Consider the following 20,900-nt stretch of genomic DNA (forward strand, 5'->3'; position numbering starts at 1 on the left):
CCTCATGTCTTCAAACAATGATTCATCTCAACTAGAAGGAAGAAAGAAGAGAGACTGGAAGATAGTCAGAGAAGAAAGAGAAATAGGACTGAAGAAGAAAGAGAAGGTTTCCAACATCGTTGTTTTTGCCATGTCAATTGTATTTTTAAATTTTAATGCAACATAAGCGTCACATGCACACCCGAGGTTGCCAGATTGGACTTTCGATAAGAAAAAGTCATCGAAAACCTATCTGAGGACCACATTAAAATGGTTCAAATAGTATAAGGACTAGACTTTAGGCTGTGTTTGGTAGCTGGCAATCTATCCAGATTGCTGGTAATTTAAAAGGGCCCCGCCAGATTACCATGTTTGGTATGCTTTTTGGATCGGTAATCTACATTACCAGGTAATCCAGATTACCTCACATGAGGTAATCTGGATTACCAAAGGAAGGGGTGGCTATCCAGATTTCCTTCCATGACGTAATCTTGCAATAAAATTTCTGGACAAAAGTGCCCCCCTCCCCACGCGGCGCCACCCATCGAAAAACCCGTGCCTCCCCCCAACCCCCCCAACTCCTCCGACAGCAGGAAAGAGGGCCAAACCGGCACCTCTTCCACCACCAAATCCGGTCAGCGGCCGCCCGAAAGCATGGCCGTCAGCGTACCACCGCCAATCCCCGTTTGTCCGTCGCTAATGGGCATAAAAGGGGTGATGTTTCATCACCGTAATCGACGCCGTGCCGATCAACGCCGCACCAAAGAAAAAAGGAAAGGGCGCAGTGCGTCGATCGCTGTAGACGGCATCGTGCGAAACGACCGCATCAGGAGAGAGAGGGACGCGGCGTTGCCAATCGCCATAGGCGATGCTGTGCCGGACGACGGAAAAGAGAGACTAGAAACGAAGAGCCTCCACCCCGTCCGGATCGCCACCTCCTGCTCGGATGGCCACGCATGGTCATCGAAAGAAGAGGGACGGATCTTCCCGTGCCCTTCTTCATTTCTTCTCGCCGATCGGATCTCTCTCCAATGGGATCTTGCTCCGACGGGGATCGGAACAGCTGATGGCAAGCGACCTGTGGTTTGGATCTGGATCCAAAAAAAAAAAGACAGGGCTCGAAAGGAAACAGGGCCGGCGGTTCTTCCCGTCGCCATGTCCCCCTTCTCCTCTCCTTCCAGCAACTACGCATAGCCGTCCAAAAATTTGATGGGGTGATTTTTAATAAATTTATATAATAATAATATAATATATTGTATAATATATTATGTATATAATATAATATATATTATGTACTATAATATGTAATATATTTTTATTCTTTTATTCTAAAAAATTAAAAAAATTGTGCATGGGGTGTGATTTTTAAAAAATTTGATTTAAGAATATTTTAAAAATTTGATGTTACATTACTAGTAATTTGATTGTCATACCAAACATGTCAATCAGGATTTTTAGAAATTTTACTGCAACATTACCTGCATGTACCAAACACAGTAATCAACATTATTGACAATCTATCCAGATTCCAAATAATCCAGATTACTACTGCCTGGCAATACACCAAACGCAACCTTAGGTTTTTGTAGTTGAGAGATCTTTTAAAAAAGACACATGTTAGTTTAGGGACTAAAAATATAATTTACCCTAAATTTTATTATATATAATATAATAGTATGTTATATTATATATGATATATAATACTATATAGTAATAATATATATAATACATATTATATACAGTATAATTTAATATAAAGTATATATAATGATGATAGTTATAATATCTAATAATATATAGTATAATACTGATAATACATATTATATATTATATAATATAGTACAAAGTATATTTTTTTATCATAATATTATATCTAATAACATATTATATAATATTTATTATATATTATATTATATATTACTCCATAAGATAATATATATTATTATTATATGGTTAGGGGTATTTTGGGAACAAAATAAAGTAGTTATTTTCCTGACTGATGGAAAAAATGACTAACCCACCTTCGAGGTAGGTAAAACTTCCTAGGTAAATACTACTATAAGAAAATAACTTACCCATCTGGAGAAATATAAGAACATGGATAAATTGGTCAATGGAAAAGTTGATCAATTTTTCTACGATATTTACCATCAAAGAACGGGCCCTAAATGTGGAGTTGAGAAGATCTTGGGAGGGATTGTTGTGTGCTACCTCAACACCAGAGGTGAAGAAGATTTCACTCAAGAGCAACTCAGCAATGATTGTCACATCACTAATCAATCAGCTTCTTGCAACCACCCAAGCTTGAGAGACATTTGGGTTATGGCTGCGAATTTGGAGGAGTTCAAATGCTCATACATGTGAAGAGAGAGGCAACCAAGTCATTGATATGTTTCCTAACCTAGCCTCCACTAGTTGCTTCTCTCTCTCTCTCTCTCGGCATGCATATGGAATGAAGATATCATGCTTTATAGCTGAGAACTTGGAGGAGTACAGGTTTTCTTACATATGAAGAGACAAGCAAACCAAGTCATTGATACCTTTGCTAACCTAGCATCCACTGGTCACTTCTCTCTCTCTCTCTCTCTCTCTCTCTCTCTCTCTCTCTCTATGCATGCATATGAAATGATAATCATACTTTATATTTCATGATACCTATGTATGTACATAAATGCAAGCAAGCATGCATATACATGTATATACATCACAATATACTGTCATTTCAATGCCAGGATAATGAATGCATATGTGCCATATAGACCTACTCACATGCTAGACAATTAGCTTGCTCACAACCTAAGCCTTTTGGACGAGCCTGGGCTTGAATTTTAAGCTTGGCAAGCCGTGCTGGGCCAGAAGTATGAGCCCACCCGTCAATCAAGACGAACTGGGAATAGGCCTTGAAAACCAGCCCGAGCCTGGCTCGGCCCAAATAAATAGGTAACCCTAGGTACCCGCCTCATCCTTCCTCCTCCATCGTCCTCCTCCATCCACTCCCCTTCAAGGCATTTTTTAGATTAAAAAAATAAACTCGATATTTGAGCCCAAAGCCCAAGTACCAGGCTCGGGACTCGAAAATAGGCTCGAAGGTTGGGCCGGGTCGAGCCTAGGCCTAACTAATTTTAGTTACACCTTGGATTGAGCCCAACCCACCCGATGAACAGGTCTAGTGCTATGATACCCTATGCATTGCAAGGTAACACATATATCAGTAAATACTATTTTCACAAAATCAATACAACGAGATCTTGCAAGCCATCAAGTAAGGTTTAAAAATGACCATACTCAGCACATGTCACCCGATACCGCATTACATACCCATACATACTACATTTTGTACCATCCCATATTGGCAAAAGCATGAGTATATATAGGGCACATAGGTTAACATATTGACCAAGCCACACAATTCGATTGGTACGACACCCACTAAATCATGCAATTTGGCACCGACCATAAATTGGAACAATTTGTGGTCTCGACCTGAATAGATGCAAATCAATCCTTATCGGGTTAAACTAGTAAGGGCCTAGCATGGCCGTGATTAGCCCCTAACCTCAATAATTGAGGGAGGAAAAGTCACCATGCCCTTTCCCCCTCAATTTCACCCATGAGCAACGTAAGAAAGGAGAAAAAGAGGGAAAGAGTGGAACGATAAGCAAGGAGGGTAGATCTAATGTTCATGAAAGCATTTTGCTAGATTCCCACTTCTATTTTCTTTTTCTTTTTTTTTTGATGTTACAAGACCTAAATAGACAGAAATTCAAAAAATATTAGAACATTATGCCAAAATTTTGTATTTTAGCATGATTTCATGATATATCATGGATGTTAGTCAAATCCATGCAATGTTATATTTTTTTAATTTTTAATATTTATTTTATTTTTATTAAAAAATATTTTTGGGAAAAATCAATTGAAAAAATAAAGAATAAAAGCCAAAAATTAATACCATATTCTAGGTTTAACATGCTATCTGCTGTCTTTGTTGGACAGGAATGCAACTGATTTTTGGCATATTAATTGCATCTCGAATAAAAGCCTATTTTTATAGTAACCCCTAGATTAACTAAGCTATTAGTTCTTAATATGGACCGAAAACAATATGTAGCACTCCTATCAGAGGCTACCTTATCCAAAATCAAAATTTAATTTTCAATATTTTCTTATATATTAAATATTATTTGTAAAAACAAATTATTATTAATTCAAAATTCATGAAATCTCAGAAGATATTTCAAACATGTTTCTTTGGAGCATGCACCATATTTTTCAAAAAGTTATGTAATATATGCATTTTTAAATTTAATACAACAAATGAATACAATGAAAATTTACAAAAATTTAGAATCATAAAAATATAGTTCAGATGTAATGTCTAAGGCAACTAGCACTTTTTTTAGGAATCTTGGAGAACTTTTGAAATCTTTTGAAATCTTTTGAATAATATTAAACTAGAAAATTAATTAAGCCATGAAAAATCATGGATAATTTGCAAATGCACAAGAATAGAATAATTGATGCAGCCATTTCAATTTTCAGGGGTTGATCATGTGTGGTTTTAACAGTTTCAGGATTAACATTGGATCGCATCCTACAAGAACAAGTGGCTCATATATGGATTGACATTGATGTGTGATGTTTGGTTGGGTCTGACCAATGAAGCATTATTAACTTCCTTACATGCTATGACAAAAAAACATTCTTGCATAAGTTAGTTAATGCTTCTAACTTCTAAGACTTCTAACAGGGTGCATGACACAACTTGATGGAGAAGGTTATGGACAACATTGGAGTAGCATGTTGTGTAGGTGGTTATTGATTAGGAAAAATAATATATTGTTGGTGAACTACTAAATATAAGAAGGCCACATATTTTTTGAACCCTACATATTGCCCACTACATTGGTCAGATGTTGGGGACATGGCAAGTTTCGAAGAGTAAAGCAAACAATGGAGACAGCCCAAGCTATCAGGACCCACTCTACAATGACTTTGTATATGAAAGGAGGATCCCATAATAGGTTCACTTGAAGGCCAGCAAGCCCTACCAATGCTTGATGAGGCAAGATCAACCCCAAGCCACCCAGTCTCACAGCCGAGCAAGCTGGCTCAATGCAGAAAACTAGTTGGATCAACAAATGCCATGTCGATGCACAGCAACAGTAGCCACCACAAACTTCAAGGAGAAGGCAATCAAGGTCACAATCTAGTTCAGAGTCTAAGACCTCCAAACCAAGCTTCAACAAAGAGATGTTAAGAGGTCACTACAACACTAAATCCAGCCAAGGCAGCAGAGCCACAGTTAGAGCAATGGAATCAGTCAGGGTAGTCTATTTGTTCGAACCAACCAAGAGAGTCGGGGAAGTCAATCAAGCAAGGATAAGAAACCAGTGCCTTAGACATCCTCTTGGGCAAAGCAAAAGAAAGGAAAGATGAAAATTGATATATAATAGAGAAAGTGTACAAAGAGCCAGTTCATAGTGACTCCAAGGCAAACAGATTGCCCAGGTCATCTCATGATACAAGCAATGATAACAGTGATGATGGGTTCAATGATCAAGGTGGAGACAATAGACAACAAGGGATGGCAAGCAGTTCTCTATGCTTACTACATTCATTGGTCAGTCTCAATTTGAGTATGCAGCATCAGACGGACCATGAGCACAGGACAAGAGTGGACACCATAGCATACAAGAGGGGACCCAGAGGTGGTAAATGCAGTATTGATCTAGCCCATGAGATGATGCATCAAGTGGGAATCCTGCAGGTATCAAGGTCCTCTCGATACTCAAGATCATCATCGTATACCGGATCATACCCTCCTGTGCCAGGTTATAACCCATATAGTTACATGCCTCTGAATCTTCATGCTCAAGTGGGCATCATCCTAACTGGCCTCAGTCAAACTAAAGGATCAAACTTTTCTCAATCCTTTTTTTAAATTTCTATCACTAGACCAGACAGAACAACAGTATCAACATGGTAATCTGGTACAGAAAGGCTACCAAGATCCTAGATTAGCACAACATGAAGACTAGATTCAAGTCCCTAGGCCTGACCACAAATGTGACCCAAACATGCATAAGACATCAACACGACTTGGAAATGAACAAATACATGTATGTTGCATTTCAATTTTTTAATACAAATATTTTATATTTTCAATATTATACTTAGTAAAACCTTTAGGTATGTAACAGTAAAAAAAATTAAAGTGTATTATTCCGAAACATAAAAAATAAACTCACAAAGCTCGTGCTCCACTCAAAACTGAATAAAAGAAGCTTAAAACCTACAAAAAAAAGAAACAAAAGAATCTATATTTTTGGAATACCGAAATGGTTCAGTACAATACTGGAACTGTACTATATTGATCACCTACCCGTACACAATCCGGTGCTAAGACTGTGAACCTTGATAGAGTATACTATAATACATGTCATAATGGTACGTGACAGATGCACCCATGTGGGAATACTTTAAATCTAGATGTCAACCCAAACGGAGGTAAGATCCCTATAGTTTTTTTTCGAATAAAGCGCGCTAGCATTGTGCAATATGGCAAAATCTCTACCCTTGAGAGTATTTAAACTGAGGTTCACGATCTCAATACTCGACCCCATACTGGAACCATTTTGTTATAGTATAAATATGCTCGGTATAATGGTCTGTTCAGTGTGCCGACACTCAGTATGCCCCCCACTCCATGTTACATACTAATTTAGTACTGGGTATGGTATGGTATACCCAGTAGGCATCAATATGGAGCAGAATAGTGTGACATACTTTGAACCTTGATATCAAACTACAAAGATGTAAGATCCTTTTGTTTTTCTTTAAATAAAGTGTGGCAACATGGTGCTACATGGCACAATCTATCCATGACACTTTAATTCTTGAAATATATATGGGGACATTTATTAATGCATATTTATATGTAGTTACGTATATATGTATATCTATGACATATATGTGTCTATGTGTGCGTGTGTGCATGCACACATGTACATAAACACTTGAGTCTTACATGCACAATACAAATGATCCAAAAACGAAACTCTTAGGGGGGAGTCAAGACAAAGGTTGTCAAAAAAAGGTTAGAAAAAATAATGCAAAGAGAAGGGAGGAAAGGGTGGAAGAGAGAGGAAGAGAGGGAGAAAGAGAGAGAGGAAGGAAGAAGGGAGAGTGAAGGGGGGGAGAAAGGGGGAGGCTTATCATCCAATGGCATCGCAATGTGGAAGAGGGGGAGAGAAAAAGGGAGTAAGCATCCAGCAAAAAGTGACGATGGGGGAGAGAGGGAGGCTTACCGGCCGACGATGTTGCGAGACCAAAGAGGGGAAGAGAGCGTGAGAGAACAAGTGTCCGATGGGGAGGGAGAGGAAGAGAGAGAGAAAGAGAGAGAGAGAGAGAGAGGAAGGGGGAAAGAGAGGGGAGGGAGGCTTACTGATCGACAGCATCATAGCATTGAAGGGGTGGAGAAAGAAAGCGAGCAAGAGAGCCCTTGAAGGCCCTTGAACTTCAAACCAATAGGGGGTGGGGGGTCATAATCCGAACTGATCTGTGTTGCCGAACTGCCTGACTTGATGTCGGTTTAGTTTGGGTCAGTTTAGCAATCTTTGGAAGGGAGGGCAGCACATAGCATTGATGAGTGATGACTAAACTATGATAATTGTGAAGGTTTTTTCCTGACAATGCACATGGTTGGACGGTTGTAATCTTTAAGGTTATTATTTATTTATAAACAAGAGGTTTGGATGGGATAGACAAGGCTCAATCCCTATGAGATATGGGCCCCACTTTGCAATCCTTTAATACCTTTCTAGGCCTATAGTGTGGAGTTGCTGAGTGGTAACCTCCCAGATTTTCAATAATAATCAAGGTTTTAAATATTGGTAGGATGGCAGGATGTCCCACCAACCTAAGGGTCGGGATGGAGCACTATCTCAAGTCTCGAAACGAGACAAGTCAGGAAATGAAGCGAGCGTGATACGATATCCACCATCCCAAGTGTTGATACATGATAATTCCCATTCCACAAAAAAACCGAGACAACCCCACTCCATGATAGTTAAAACCTTGATTGTAATATGTTTACACACGCACAAACTAGAGCATAGTGCATGCATCTCACATGCTTTGTTCAAAGAGGAGAGCACTGCATACATGGGCCTATACTATGCGTAATATAATTATAAAAGCTGAAACCATTGTTGCCACTTTGCCTAACCCGAGAATTCCAAAAGTCATGGAAAACCAAAAGCAATTACACCAAAACTAATACAAAACCAAAAGAAATTGCAAACCTTTCATTTTTCCCCTTTTTCTCGACAAGAGGTGCATGTGGTAAACAGGCTCCTTTTTCCCCCAAGAAAAATTGAAGCTGTGAAGGGTTCGAGCATTGGAGGCTGGCCACATAAGCTAGCCTCCATAATGCTGCTACTCATGCAGATTAGATCATGTTGATGACAAATCTAGCCCAGCCCAACATCTATATCCCCCAACCCTAGCCCAACCTCGTTGTCAGTTAAGATCTCTCTAACCCAGCCATATTCAACCCCAAATTAAACTAAATATAAGTTGGGTCGGTTTAGCTGGGTCAAGCTGGGTAGTGCCATGTTATTCAGGTGAGATTGGGATGAAAGCAAATTTTAAAATAGGGGAAGGCTTCAGAAATTCTTATTGGATTAGTATTTGTTGGATGACTGTCTCAACCATTCACCAATTTTGATGGTACACTTCCACACGGTTTAACAAAAGTCCAAGGTTCGTGGAACCACCCTGAACCACTTGATTCTGGGGTTACTGATCCAAAACAATGCAGGACAGAGATGGTTCCTCATTTGGTTCAAGATAGCTGCAGAATAAAAATGAACAAAGCAGAAACCGCATGGGCCGCTCGGTTCAGCTCAGTCCTGACCAGCACCTGATAGTTCTAGGCCTGTCACTTGGTGGAACCATCCTGAACCACTTAACTTGGAGGGTGCTGAACCAAACCACAGAGTAAACTCTTTCTGACCTTTACACGTGTTTCAGCATGCTTAACTTTCAATAATTTTTAAATTTTACAAAGCAATTTTGTGCCCAACAATGGAAAACATTAGTGAACTCAAGAAAAACTCTACACACAGTTCCAGGCCAAGTCAAAAATGACAAACTTATTCAAAGATATCAATTGAAGGTACAAATTACTATTAAAAACAACATATATATCTGTAATGTGGTATATGCTACACATGTGTCAGCCATTTTTCTTACCTTGCACGCAACCCATGTGTTGAATCATCATACTCTAGCACTGTAAGTTTTGCATCTTGAAATGCTAACACTATTGAATCTCTTCTTTTGCTGCGATCATCAACTCCAAGAGACAGTATTGCCATTGATTCCACATTACCATGCAATCTAAACAAGCATCATAGATTCAAGTTATTAAATAATTTGGTGGTTTAGAATTAGCAGTTACAACCAACATGGATCTATTTATGCTGCTATAAAACAACACGATACTACCAATAATAACTAATGGATCTGTGCCATTTAAAAACAACAAAAGGCTAATGAAATTGATTTATTTTCCTGAAGCTATCATGTCAATATATTAAGCCATATCAATCACATGAACATATTGCTAGCAGTATACGTCCTTAATAATTAAGCAAAAAAAAAAAAAAAACTAAGAAATCAATTTAGTAATGCTGCATTAAATTAAAAATAATAAATAATGAAATAAGAAAAAAATATTAAGCAGAACTGAAAAATAATATGTAGACAGTTTCATTAATTCTCATGAAAGTCCAAATGAACTCTCAACATTCTTCTCAAACATCTATTTTTGAGAGATTGAGTTTTCTCTATCATTTTATTAGATCTCCGTTTTATAACCAAATTCATACTTTTGGAGTCATTTACACAACTCAATGATGATACTCATTTAAGAGGTACTTATCCTTGTTGTGTTGTTGAACACCTTTTACATCTACAAATACGTTATTGCATCAATCATACATCACTGATATTAAATAATTAAATAATTCCATTTTCTTTGTTTCAATGGATATAAACAAGAGGAGCAATCCCCCCCATACCAATACAATGCAATTTAACTAAGATATAGATTTGCTAAGTCTTAAGAGAAAGAAAGATAAATTTTGGTGAGTGGAATGGTTGTACTTTGAGACCAATCTTCCCCTAAAACACAGGCTAGTTGTTTAGAAATGAAATTCTCAAACTTTTTGTTTATTGGCAATATTCACTTATGAAAGCTCAAATTCTCTTCATCATCTTTCAGATCTTGACCGTTATCAAATTCATGTTTGGAATTCCGACACCTATCTGTTTGATTAAATAAGACTTCATTCCTTATATCATTGATGATCATGTTGAAGGCTCAAGGTTCACTGAGGCACCAAGGTCTCTTGGAACCTAGGCACAAGGCACAAAATGATGCATGCACCTTGGTGAAATAAGGCACAAAGATTATAAATATATAAATATTAATAAGTACACAATATTGGGCATATTTAAGAATGAATTAGGAATAGGAAGAAAAAAGTGGAAGAGCAGGACATAGGTCATCCTTTGTTCTACTGCTGCTGAGTTGAAATGCAGTGGTAGCTATAGCTACAGCAGCAGCAGCTGTTGAAGAGGAGGAAAGGGATGAGAAAGAGGAAAGAAAAGGAAGAAGAAGAGCAGGAGCAGAGATGCAGGATCACTAAGGGGTTGCCTGCAACAGTGTAATTGGGCCTAAGTGGAGGGAAAAATTGCAGATATGAAATTTTCCCTGGCTGTCCTATCACAGAAAACACACCAAAAGTGAATAATTGGATAGAGGAACGAGGGAAGCATTTTGTGTCCTTCCTGGGGTATAGAGATTAGTGTTGATGTTACGAAGAGCTTTATTAGCCTTTTAGAATTAAAGCTGAAGGGTGTGTCTTGATCTCCTGTCTAATTTCAGGATACAATTCAGATTTTGGCAGACAAGGTAAGAGGACTAGATGAAGAAAGGGAAGAAGAAAAGGGGAAAAGGGAGAGAAGAGAGGAAAAATAGAAGGCGCCAGAGAGGACGAGGAGAGAGGGGGGAGAGAAAAGAGAATCGACTTTGTTGACAAAACGAACTCATGTCTGTGCTTTCACTATCCCATATACTATATACAGAACCCACATGAAGTAGGGGCTAAGTAATAGGGGTGAAGTAATCCACATGAAATAGGGGCTAAGTAATCAAATGTAAGAAAAAAAATAATCCTAAATCCAGCTCTTCCTCTCCTTTTGCCTACCTCTTTCCTTTCTCTATGATAGATCTTTATCACCCTTTTTCTCTTTTGGCCACTTAAGCCCCACAATCTTAGTCATAGTAGCATAAAGATGGTTAGATTAGAAAAATAATAGAGATTTTAGCAAGATACGTCGTCTCGGTACCAAATCCCATACTAGTCCATCCTATTACAATATCGATATGCAGTACAGTATGAGACTACATACCGATTTGGTACCCTATATGGTAGAATACCACCCAGTATAGAAAACCTTAGGTTTTAGCCTAGACTTCGCTCCAAGGAACAGAAAAGGCATGTTTATCCTAATTCATCTAATCTTAGGGCAAGCAAGATGCTAAGGTGGCAACTTGCCCTGCCTTTCACTTAAGCACACCTTCGACAACTATGTCTATCTAATAAAAAGATATTTTTCCTTATTCCATTGTCTAATGTCCTCACAAAAATATGTTTTCTCATCAACATAATAACACTAGTCTATACTGAATCAAGATATTCAAATTTTCTTTATTTCACTTTTTTCATATAGGAAAATTAACAGGAACAATTTCTCCATTATCAACTGAATGCAAACTGATTAAGACTTGAAATTTGACAATTTGAAGATTGAAAATATGTTTCAGATCAAAAATAGAAAGAAGAAAGGAGAAAATATTTGTGCTGTGAAATGCTTGTGCTTTAGGATCAAATTTTCAGTTTAAATGGCATATCCTCAGTCATAATCAGAAGTAGAATGAAGGAAAAAGATATGATTCTCATTGCTAGCATCCTACAACAACAGGCGGCCCACATATTAAGTGACATTGATGTGTGATGATGGTTCATTTGATCCAAATAGGTGAAGCATTATTAACTTCCTTATGTGACAAGAAGACAATCTTCCACGAGTCAATTGATGTTTTGAATAGAGTGCACAATAGCGACTACCTCCACATCTTGATGAAGGACGTTATTGACAACATCGAGGAGAATAGTATCATACAGGTGGTGAGTGATAGTGGTATATACTATAAGAGGGCTAGTGAACTATTGATATTAAGAAAGCCACAAATCAAGGTTTTAAATCCCATGGGACAAAAGTGTCTTGGTTTCTCCATGGAATGGGACATCCCGCTATCCCGTTCCATCATGACAGCAGTCCTGATCATGCATCTCAGTGGATATCATCCATCTTTCTCCCCTTCTTCTTTCTTTTCTTTCTTTTTTTCTTATTTTTCTTTGTTCCTTTTCTTTCTTTTTCTTTACTTTCCTTTCCTTTTTCTTTCTTTTTCTTCTCCTTTCCTTTCTTTTTTTCATTTCCTTCTTCTTTCCTTTCATTTTTCTTTTTTCTTCATCTTTCCTTCATTTCCCTAAATCCTCTTTCTTCTACTCTCCCTGCAAGGATGGGTTTCAAAGCCCCAAGCCCGTCCCAGTCCCGTTTTCTCACAAGAACGGGATGGGATGGGACAGCTAGGACACCCACTGTCCCACTGGCACGTAAAACCTTACCACATATTTTTTTGATCCCCATGTGCTACACACTAAATTAATTTACTTTTTCAAGATATTGGCAGGCTTTACATAGTGAAGCAAACAATAAAGACAGCCCAAATGATCATCAGATTCATATACAATCACATAGGAATGTTGGCACTAACGAGGAAGTACACTAGGGGAGACATACTGAGACCAGCAGTTACCCACTTCGACACACACTGCCTTGCCCATGACAACTTGATCAAATAGAAGAGAAGTTGCGAGTCACATTCCTAAATGAGAAGTGGATGCAAAGCCAATACACCTACGATGGTGCGGAAAAGCACCATGTAGAGAGGACAGTGACAAACAAGAAGTTTTGGAAATGGACTAAGGAAATAGTTAAGGTCATCGCACCACTTTATCAAGTGCTTAAGGCTATTGACAATGAAAGATATCCTAGACTTTTGCCCATGATGATGATGGCCAAGGAAAAGACTAGACAGGTCGAGCCCAAGGATGTTGTTGATTATATCAACATCATTCAAAATAGATGGAATACCCATATGGGCAAGGACTTGCAGCTAGTCAATAAGCCAGTATTACTTATTATTACTAACACTATAATTTTCAATCAAATTAAACACAAACCATGGCTACTTACTACCTCAACCCAAAGTACATCCATACAATCCCTGGCAAAGACAATGATGCGGAGCTCCTACGTGCATTAAGGAATGTTAAGCATTACTTAGATACCAATCACCTATTATAATATCTTAGATTTGTGAATCGTGCACAATAATACCATAAGTTACATGCACCGTAGATCAAAGAATATAAGGAAGGCAACGGTGCATTCTCAGAGAGGGATGCAGCTACTAGTAGGGGAGAAAATTTGTCCAGGTACTGTACTATAGTAGTTCTTGTTCACCTATTGTGTCGATGCAAATTGTTGGATGATTCTCACCTAATGTTTTCACTATGATGGGGCAGAACCACACTTGAAAAAATATGCAATCGGTATTCCCTAATAGATTCTATTGGCTAGTGGGTGTGAGTACAACTAGCCGACCTTTGCATCAACACACAGCAAGCAAAGAAATCATTTGACTCAGAAGAGACTAAGTGCATTTATGTGCGCTAGAACCTATGGCGAGGTTGAAATGTCTTCAACAAGAAGTCAATATAAGCATCGGGACCCCCATGTAGGGACTTTTTATATGACCAAGAGGAACCTATTATAGGTTGACTCGAAGGCCAGCAACCCCAAGGCCAACCAGTCTTGTAGCCGAGGAAGCTACGGTGAATGTAGAGAATTGCGTAAATTGCATACACCGCATGCATAGCCAATCAATACTCACTAGTAGCAATCATTGCAAAGTTGGGCATCTAACGGCTTCGATCATCGATGTAGGACCCCTATCATCCAAATCAAAAAGGGTGTAACTGTATAAGAGTGAAGCTAGGTGTGACTTGAACCTAACCAATATATAAAGACTAGAAAAAGAATTCTCATCTTTTTGTCCCATCAAAAAAATAATGAAGATCTTTTTTGTGTGTAGAAAAGGTTTCCGCCAAAAGAATGTAAAAACATAAAAACACTACAAAGGCTATCATAAGAAGGATATGTATGGAATTTTATTTGTTCTTACATGCCTACACGCATAGACACTCACACTTGTCACACATGCACAAAAAAGCATAGACATGCAAGAATGCCAATGTAGGGAAAAACATGGATCATGCACGCATGCATAGGCACATGTCTTTTAAATAGACTAAAGGTCTGACCATTCTTTTTCTTTTTCCAATTGAGGAGTCAAGTATAACCCCACCTTACCCCCTCCCAATCTTTCTTCCTAGATCTGATCCTGAACAAAATTTGCTTTCCTTCAAAATTTGATCATCATATGTTGATTCTCATAACAAATTACACACAAAATATCAGCTAATGGATGTTGAGCCTAAAAGATGGTTGTGCTTAAACTTCAGGTCTTTGATCATGTCAAATAAATGGTTATCATCTTCATGGACCACACAATATAAGTTCGTTGGTGGGTATGTTCTCCCTCATATTTTTATGTAATCATGCTTTACCAAGAAATACCTACAAAGTGTAACAATAACCACCAAAGCTTGTTGAACTAAACCTCTCATGCACATGCCTACCAAGCAAATATGGAAAATCCCATTGGCACTAGTATGTCCTCACTGGCCATTGCACTAAAATCTAGAAATGACCATTCATATTTCTAATCAATGTCTAACATACAATGTCTGATTGATTGAAAACTTGTTTACCTCACAAACAAGGTATGCTTCACCTTCATATTTTCACTCTAACTACCATCAAGGATCCATGATTGTGCTAGGTGGCATGAATCTAATAGACATGAATCTGTGAATTGATACACAATTCTACTCTCTTCTTGTCCAAAATTGGCATGTGATAGGTTCAACAAGCACATAAACATAACCATCAAATCTTGTACCAACAACTTTTGTCGGTTTTCTAAATCTTGTTTTGCCAAGCATTCCTATTTCGTGCAGCCTGCAATCATACTTTAAGCTTCTCCACAAACATTGAAGTATCCAGGGATCAAAGGAGTTCTTCATCATACGTGCTCAAACCATCTCATTGACTATTTATTGTTTTGACCTTACAACATGCAACTCCTACAACTTCTTTAATAACCTCAATTCTCAACCCATTCTTCATAGTTTTAACAAATACCCATATCAATATTCTCATAAATGTTCAAATAAACCAATTTTGGAGGAAAGAAAAGACACCAAAGTCCTTCCACAAAATAAGAACCTTCGAAGCACTTTAAAACCTTCTACATTTCTCTATCTATTTGCATATTTTCTCTTGTTTTGAGATTGCTAGCCTATAGATAGCCTCTTAAACATTTGCCCAGCCCCACACACAACATGACAGGGTCCAAAAGACATGATACAACATTGTGCTAACCTTTCTATTTTACCTTTACACTATACTAAATTTGTCCTATTTGTTGATGTAGTCCATTATCATTTCAAAATGAAGTTCATAACTAGACCTACTTTTAGCAACCATCATCTTCAGAGAATCACCCAGATGATTGTCGTAATGAAAAAAAGAAAGAAGGAAAGAAAGCTAAAAAGGAATAAGAAGGAAAAACGAGCATATGGAATCATTCCCAGAATCCCTGTTCATGTGGGTGCCCTTCCTTTTCCTCAACCTCTTCCTCTCCACACCTAATCTAGGAACTAGTCATGTTTAAAAAGCAGGGCAACCAAAACGAGATAGATATTTCACAAAAGATTTAGCAAAATGATGTCCTTGGCAGCTGATTTCTTAACAACCTCGAGTTTTTCGATTCACAACAGAATAAGGTCGAAATGAGCAAAAAGTCCGTGGATGGCGCACCGGTAATGGCAAACGAGTTCGAGGCGGGCACCGCTGAGCCCATCCGTGATGCCCACACCACGCTGCTCGCCTCCGGGTCGGGCGGCAGGTCTGCCATCGTCTTCTTGGATCCTTACAAGGTAAATCTCCAGCACATTCCCGGCCGTCACGACGAGATTGGGGATGGGACCGATCCGTCTCATGGGAGACCATTCGGACTCGAGATCGTCGGCTTGGATGGGGGGCATCTGGGCGGCGAAGTCCACCAGCGAGTGGGTGATGAATCCAGCGGCGCAGTTCTCGATCCCGGTGGCCCAGTGCATCATCTTGAAGGCGGCGTAACTCATCTTGATTCTTGACTAGGGTTTCTCTCCCTGGTTCTGGAGTTTTTTTTTGAATAGAGAGAGAGAGAGGAAGGGTTTAGAAGAGGGACAGGGAGAGAGAGGGGTTGAAAAGAAGGATGGATGCGAGCGGCGTGATGATGGACGGCTACGAGGGTGAGCAAATCGGGCGGCCACTCCTTAAACCCCTGAACTTAGGCGGGACGCAAAACGAAAGCGGAGACCAGGCCGCGGCCAGGCGAGGAAGTGATTTTAAGGGCCCCCGGGTACTTGCGGAAATTAAGAATGGAATGTGGATTTGGGAACGTAGGTTCCACTGTTTTTAATTTTCAAGAACTGTAACTATTAAAATACTGTCAATAAGGAATAGGCAACATAAATATGTTAGATCAAAAAAAATTATAACCAATAAACATCAATTGTTCTGAAAATAAAAAATAAAAGATAAAAATTACATGATTTTTCTATGTAGTTGTACAAAATTTTTTATTATTATTATCACAATCTCATATATATATATATATATATATATATATATATATATATATATATATATATATATATATATATATATATATGACCTAAGGATGGCTATCATACTTTTGATATTTATTCTTGCAGATTTATACGACTCACAATAATTACCATTTCTTTCAATACTCTTGAATGTCAACAATATTTCATTTCTTTCGTTCATCTATCAACCACTTCTTGTATATTTTATCTCATTGTCTCATTCCATATCACATTATCGCAATCTACACTAATAACCTCTATAAAGATCAGTTTGTTCTCTAATACTCTATATAAGATTTACATTTCATAAGTCTTCCAATTTTGAGTGATATTTTTTTTCAAATCTCCGGATACCGACTCAATCCGATCCAAATGGGGTGGGTTTTATCCGAGCTGATTGAAATCTGAGACAGATATAGGTTAAAACAAAAATTAAAATGGGTTTAGATTGGGTACGGATAACAATATGCCTCATCCCGAACCTAATCCAATACTATCAAAGGCTAACCTGCTGCCCCCTAAGGCCCTAACCTAGTAACCCTTATGGCCACAAGCTACTTTCCGTTTTCAATCATTTCCTAACCCACCCGACCAGCCACCCCCAAGCCTCTTCTCCTCCCTTCCTCTTCATTCCTCCCCATCTTCCATCCATGCGATGCCTTGAGGAATGAGGATTATCGTTTCAATCGACACTGTACTTCTATCTGTCTCCATGCTTTTGTTCGATGCCATACTGGTCGATCCCTTCGTATGCAAGCTTCTGCTTCTCCATCTAACCATCCCTCCTTGGGCCATACTCTTTCGATCCGACCCGATCTAATATGAGGGAAGATACCCGACCCAATCCAATTCGATCCAAGAGAAGCGGCTATATCCAGCCTGACCCGACCTAACCCGGGCCCTTCGTTTTATCTGACCAAGACAAATATGGGTGGGTACACATATAAATTTTTTAATTATGGGATGGATACGGATATTAATTGATTCGATACATATCCGATCCGTTGCCACCTCTACTTCTGGCTAATCAATCTACTGCATAGTATCACATTTATACCTTGTTAACACCCTAGCATTTGATCGACACTCTGCCTATTATCTAGTAATTGATCTGCACTTAGCTTGCACCCTAGCACGTGATCTTTGTTTGATCTATTACCTAGTAATATTTTATGTTTAATCAACACCCTCCACACCCAGCCTATCCCTTGGGTTGTCTTAATATTCTACCAAGATGGGTAATCAAGAACAAGGCTCATTAGCTGGTCCATTCTCTCCCAAAATAAGCATTAGTCAATCTGTCTTTGTTGATGTCACAAGGACTGGATAGATCTTTGCCTTTAGTTTGGATGTGGTATAAATAGTTCGTAAATAGTCCCTTACGAAAACAACCATAACAAGTTGGTGTGAAAGAAAGAGTAGCTTAGGGATAAGGAATGAGGCAAAGGGTTTGAGCTTAAATAGGCTTTGGATCCCCTTTTAAATCCACTAGGATCATGAAATCAATATAGACCACTTTAACCATTCCGAGTATGACTAAATAGTGTCTAAAAGTAAGATTTGCCATATTAAAAAGTCGAATCATATATCAAACTTCAGAAAGCTATAATTTGATCATACAACATCCGATTTAAATAATTTTTTTAAAAAATTTAGATATATTTTTGAGATCTACAACTTTAAATCAATCCTATAGAGGATTAAATCAGAATAAAATTTCATCATTTGGATCCTAAAATGGACTGATCAAACTGAAACTTTCTTTTCAAAAAAGATTTAGATCAAAGATTATCTTTTAATTCGTGAAAAATTAGATGAAATACTAGAAGATAAAGTTAATGTATAAATCAAGATCTAACTCATGAAGAATTTTAATATTTTTCATGACTATTTATATTAGTCTTTTTTAGAGATATGATCTTATTTACATTAAAAAGAGGAATCATATCTAAATTATGCAAAGACAGATATCTTTCTAGAAACCATGATGAAGAATTCGATTTGAATTATGTAAGGATGAATCTCATTATTTAAATAGAGACTATATACCTCAGTTTATGAGATGTGAAGGATTAGTGAAAGGAGATCAAACTTAAGCTATATTCAAAATTCTTCCAACTTTTTTTAGTTTATTTATGAAAGTCAAGTTGAGTAGGTTAAGAAAATTTTTCTTCTTGTTGATTCACTTAAATTGGTATTAGAGCTTCAGTTTTCTATGTTTATGAAAACAAGTTGATATCAGAGCATCGATCCTCTGCATCTATGAAGATCTTAGTTCATGGTATAAACGAGTAATCAATACAAGTAATCAAGAGAAATGTTATCCATCCTTCAAGTATATCAAAGAGATAAAGACGAGTATGATTGCTAGTTCTTTTTTAATGGATGATAAGATGAAGGGACGTCTTGTGGAAGCAGAGGAGAAGATTATCCAATTCTTTGGGAACATTTCCAAATTGACGATGCCTTCAATACAAGCATCAATAGCTCCTACTGTGATGTTGTCTTCTATGTTTGGAGATAAAGATCCTCCATTTAGTGAGGAGGATGAGCAATCTAGAGGTATGCAAAATATATCGCTTCAATCTTTTAAAATTGAAGCTCGAATCAAGATCTTTGTATATGATAAAATTGTTAATACAAAAAAGCTAAATAACTAACTAGACTAATTAGGGACCTACTTTACTATATATGGAGACTTTAGTTTTCAGAAGGTAACTTTTATTTGTCTCAAGTTTTTTAACCATACTCTTACTTGGTGGAATTCTTACATGAGAAATAATGATGTTTCTAATCTGACGTGAAGTAAATTCAAGGGCCTAATAAAAAAAAAGATTTTATCCAATCGACCATGAGAAAGATTAGTGGATCATGTGGTAGTACCTGCAGCCAAAGTATATTCAATCCATACAGGGCTATACTACTGAGTTTCATAAGCAAACAATTTCACTAGAATTTCTATCGACGATCATGTAGTTTTCATGATCAAAGGTTTCTATTGGAGCATCTGAAAAGAGCCGAAGCTCTTCAAAATTGAAGATATCAATGAAGTTAGCATGAAGACCATAAGGATTGAGAAAAAAATTAGTCAAAGGAATGTGAGAAAGACGACAAGTTTAAGAAAAGTGATGAAATCTTGATCAAAAAGGTTAGAAAAATAGGAAGTATATCAATATGACTCAAAAAATTTATCATAATAGTTGCAACTTTCGCAAACATGCCAAAAAAAAGTATTGGAAGCTTCATCCAGAATTGAAGTTGAAGTGAAAAAAATCGAAGGATGATGATTCTAAGAAGAAAAAGAAGGCGGTTCTCAAGATTATAGTGATTAAAGAGCTACCTGAAGGATGATGATTCTAAGAAGAAAGAGAAGGCGGTTCTCAATATTATAGTGATTAAAGAGCTACCTAAATTTGAACAAGCAAACTCGAAATTAAGCTTGATAATAAAAAAATTCGAGATAGCAACTAAGACAAATCTACAGGCACCAAAAGAACCCTTCCATTTGAAGATCCTGGTGAAGTAGAGTCATTGAGATTATATTTTTAGATCTTGAAAACTAGATGAATCTCATTCTTGAAAAGTTAGTTTAGAAGCTAGGGTTATAGATCAAGCGTCATCCACATCCTTATCCTCTCAGTTAGATTTAAAAAGATGTTGAGATGAAGATCAGTAAGTAATGCACTTTCAAATTTACCATAACTGATAGGTATACTGATGAGATAATCTGTGAAGCAATTTTTTTGGATGCTTTCCAAGTTAAACTTGGGAGCTCATATATTTGGAATCGAGATACAATGTTTTACAAGCGGCAAAAAAAGTATCATCTCGTAAATGAAAGGAGTTCATGATTAATGTCTCCAGAACACAAAGTAACATTGACCTTACCACTACTATCCAGATGAAATGACTTGTTAGTATCGACAAAAAATTTATGAT

General features: G+C 37.6%; 1 protein-coding gene across 3 annotated transcripts in view; it reads right to left on the reverse strand.

Moving 5' to 3' along the window:
- LOC105042580 (cleavage and polyadenylation specificity factor subunit 1) overlaps positions 1-16,589 on the reverse strand; it is a 76,324-nt gene extending 59,735 nt beyond the window's left edge. For all 3 annotated transcript variants that reach the window (XR_831559.4, XM_010919866.4, XM_010919865.4), the window contains exons 1-2: positions 16,126-16,589; positions 9,238-9,384 (exon numbers count right to left, since the gene is read on the reverse strand). Coding sequence is in view for 2 of the 3 variants with exons in the window: in XM_010919866.4 (XP_010918168.1) it covers positions 9,238-9,384; positions 16,126-16,451 (473 nt within the window). In the remaining variant the exon portion in view is untranslated. The remainder of the gene's footprint in view (positions 1-9,237; positions 9,385-16,125) is intronic.
- Between the last annotated feature and the right edge of the window lie 4,311 nt (positions 16,590-20,900).

The sequence above is a fragment of the Elaeis guineensis genome, chromosome 4, assembly GCF_000442705.2.
Source record: "Elaeis guineensis isolate ETL-2024a chromosome 4, EG11, whole genome shotgun sequence".
NCBI lineage: Eukaryota > Viridiplantae > Streptophyta > Magnoliopsida > Arecales > Arecaceae > Elaeis > Elaeis guineensis.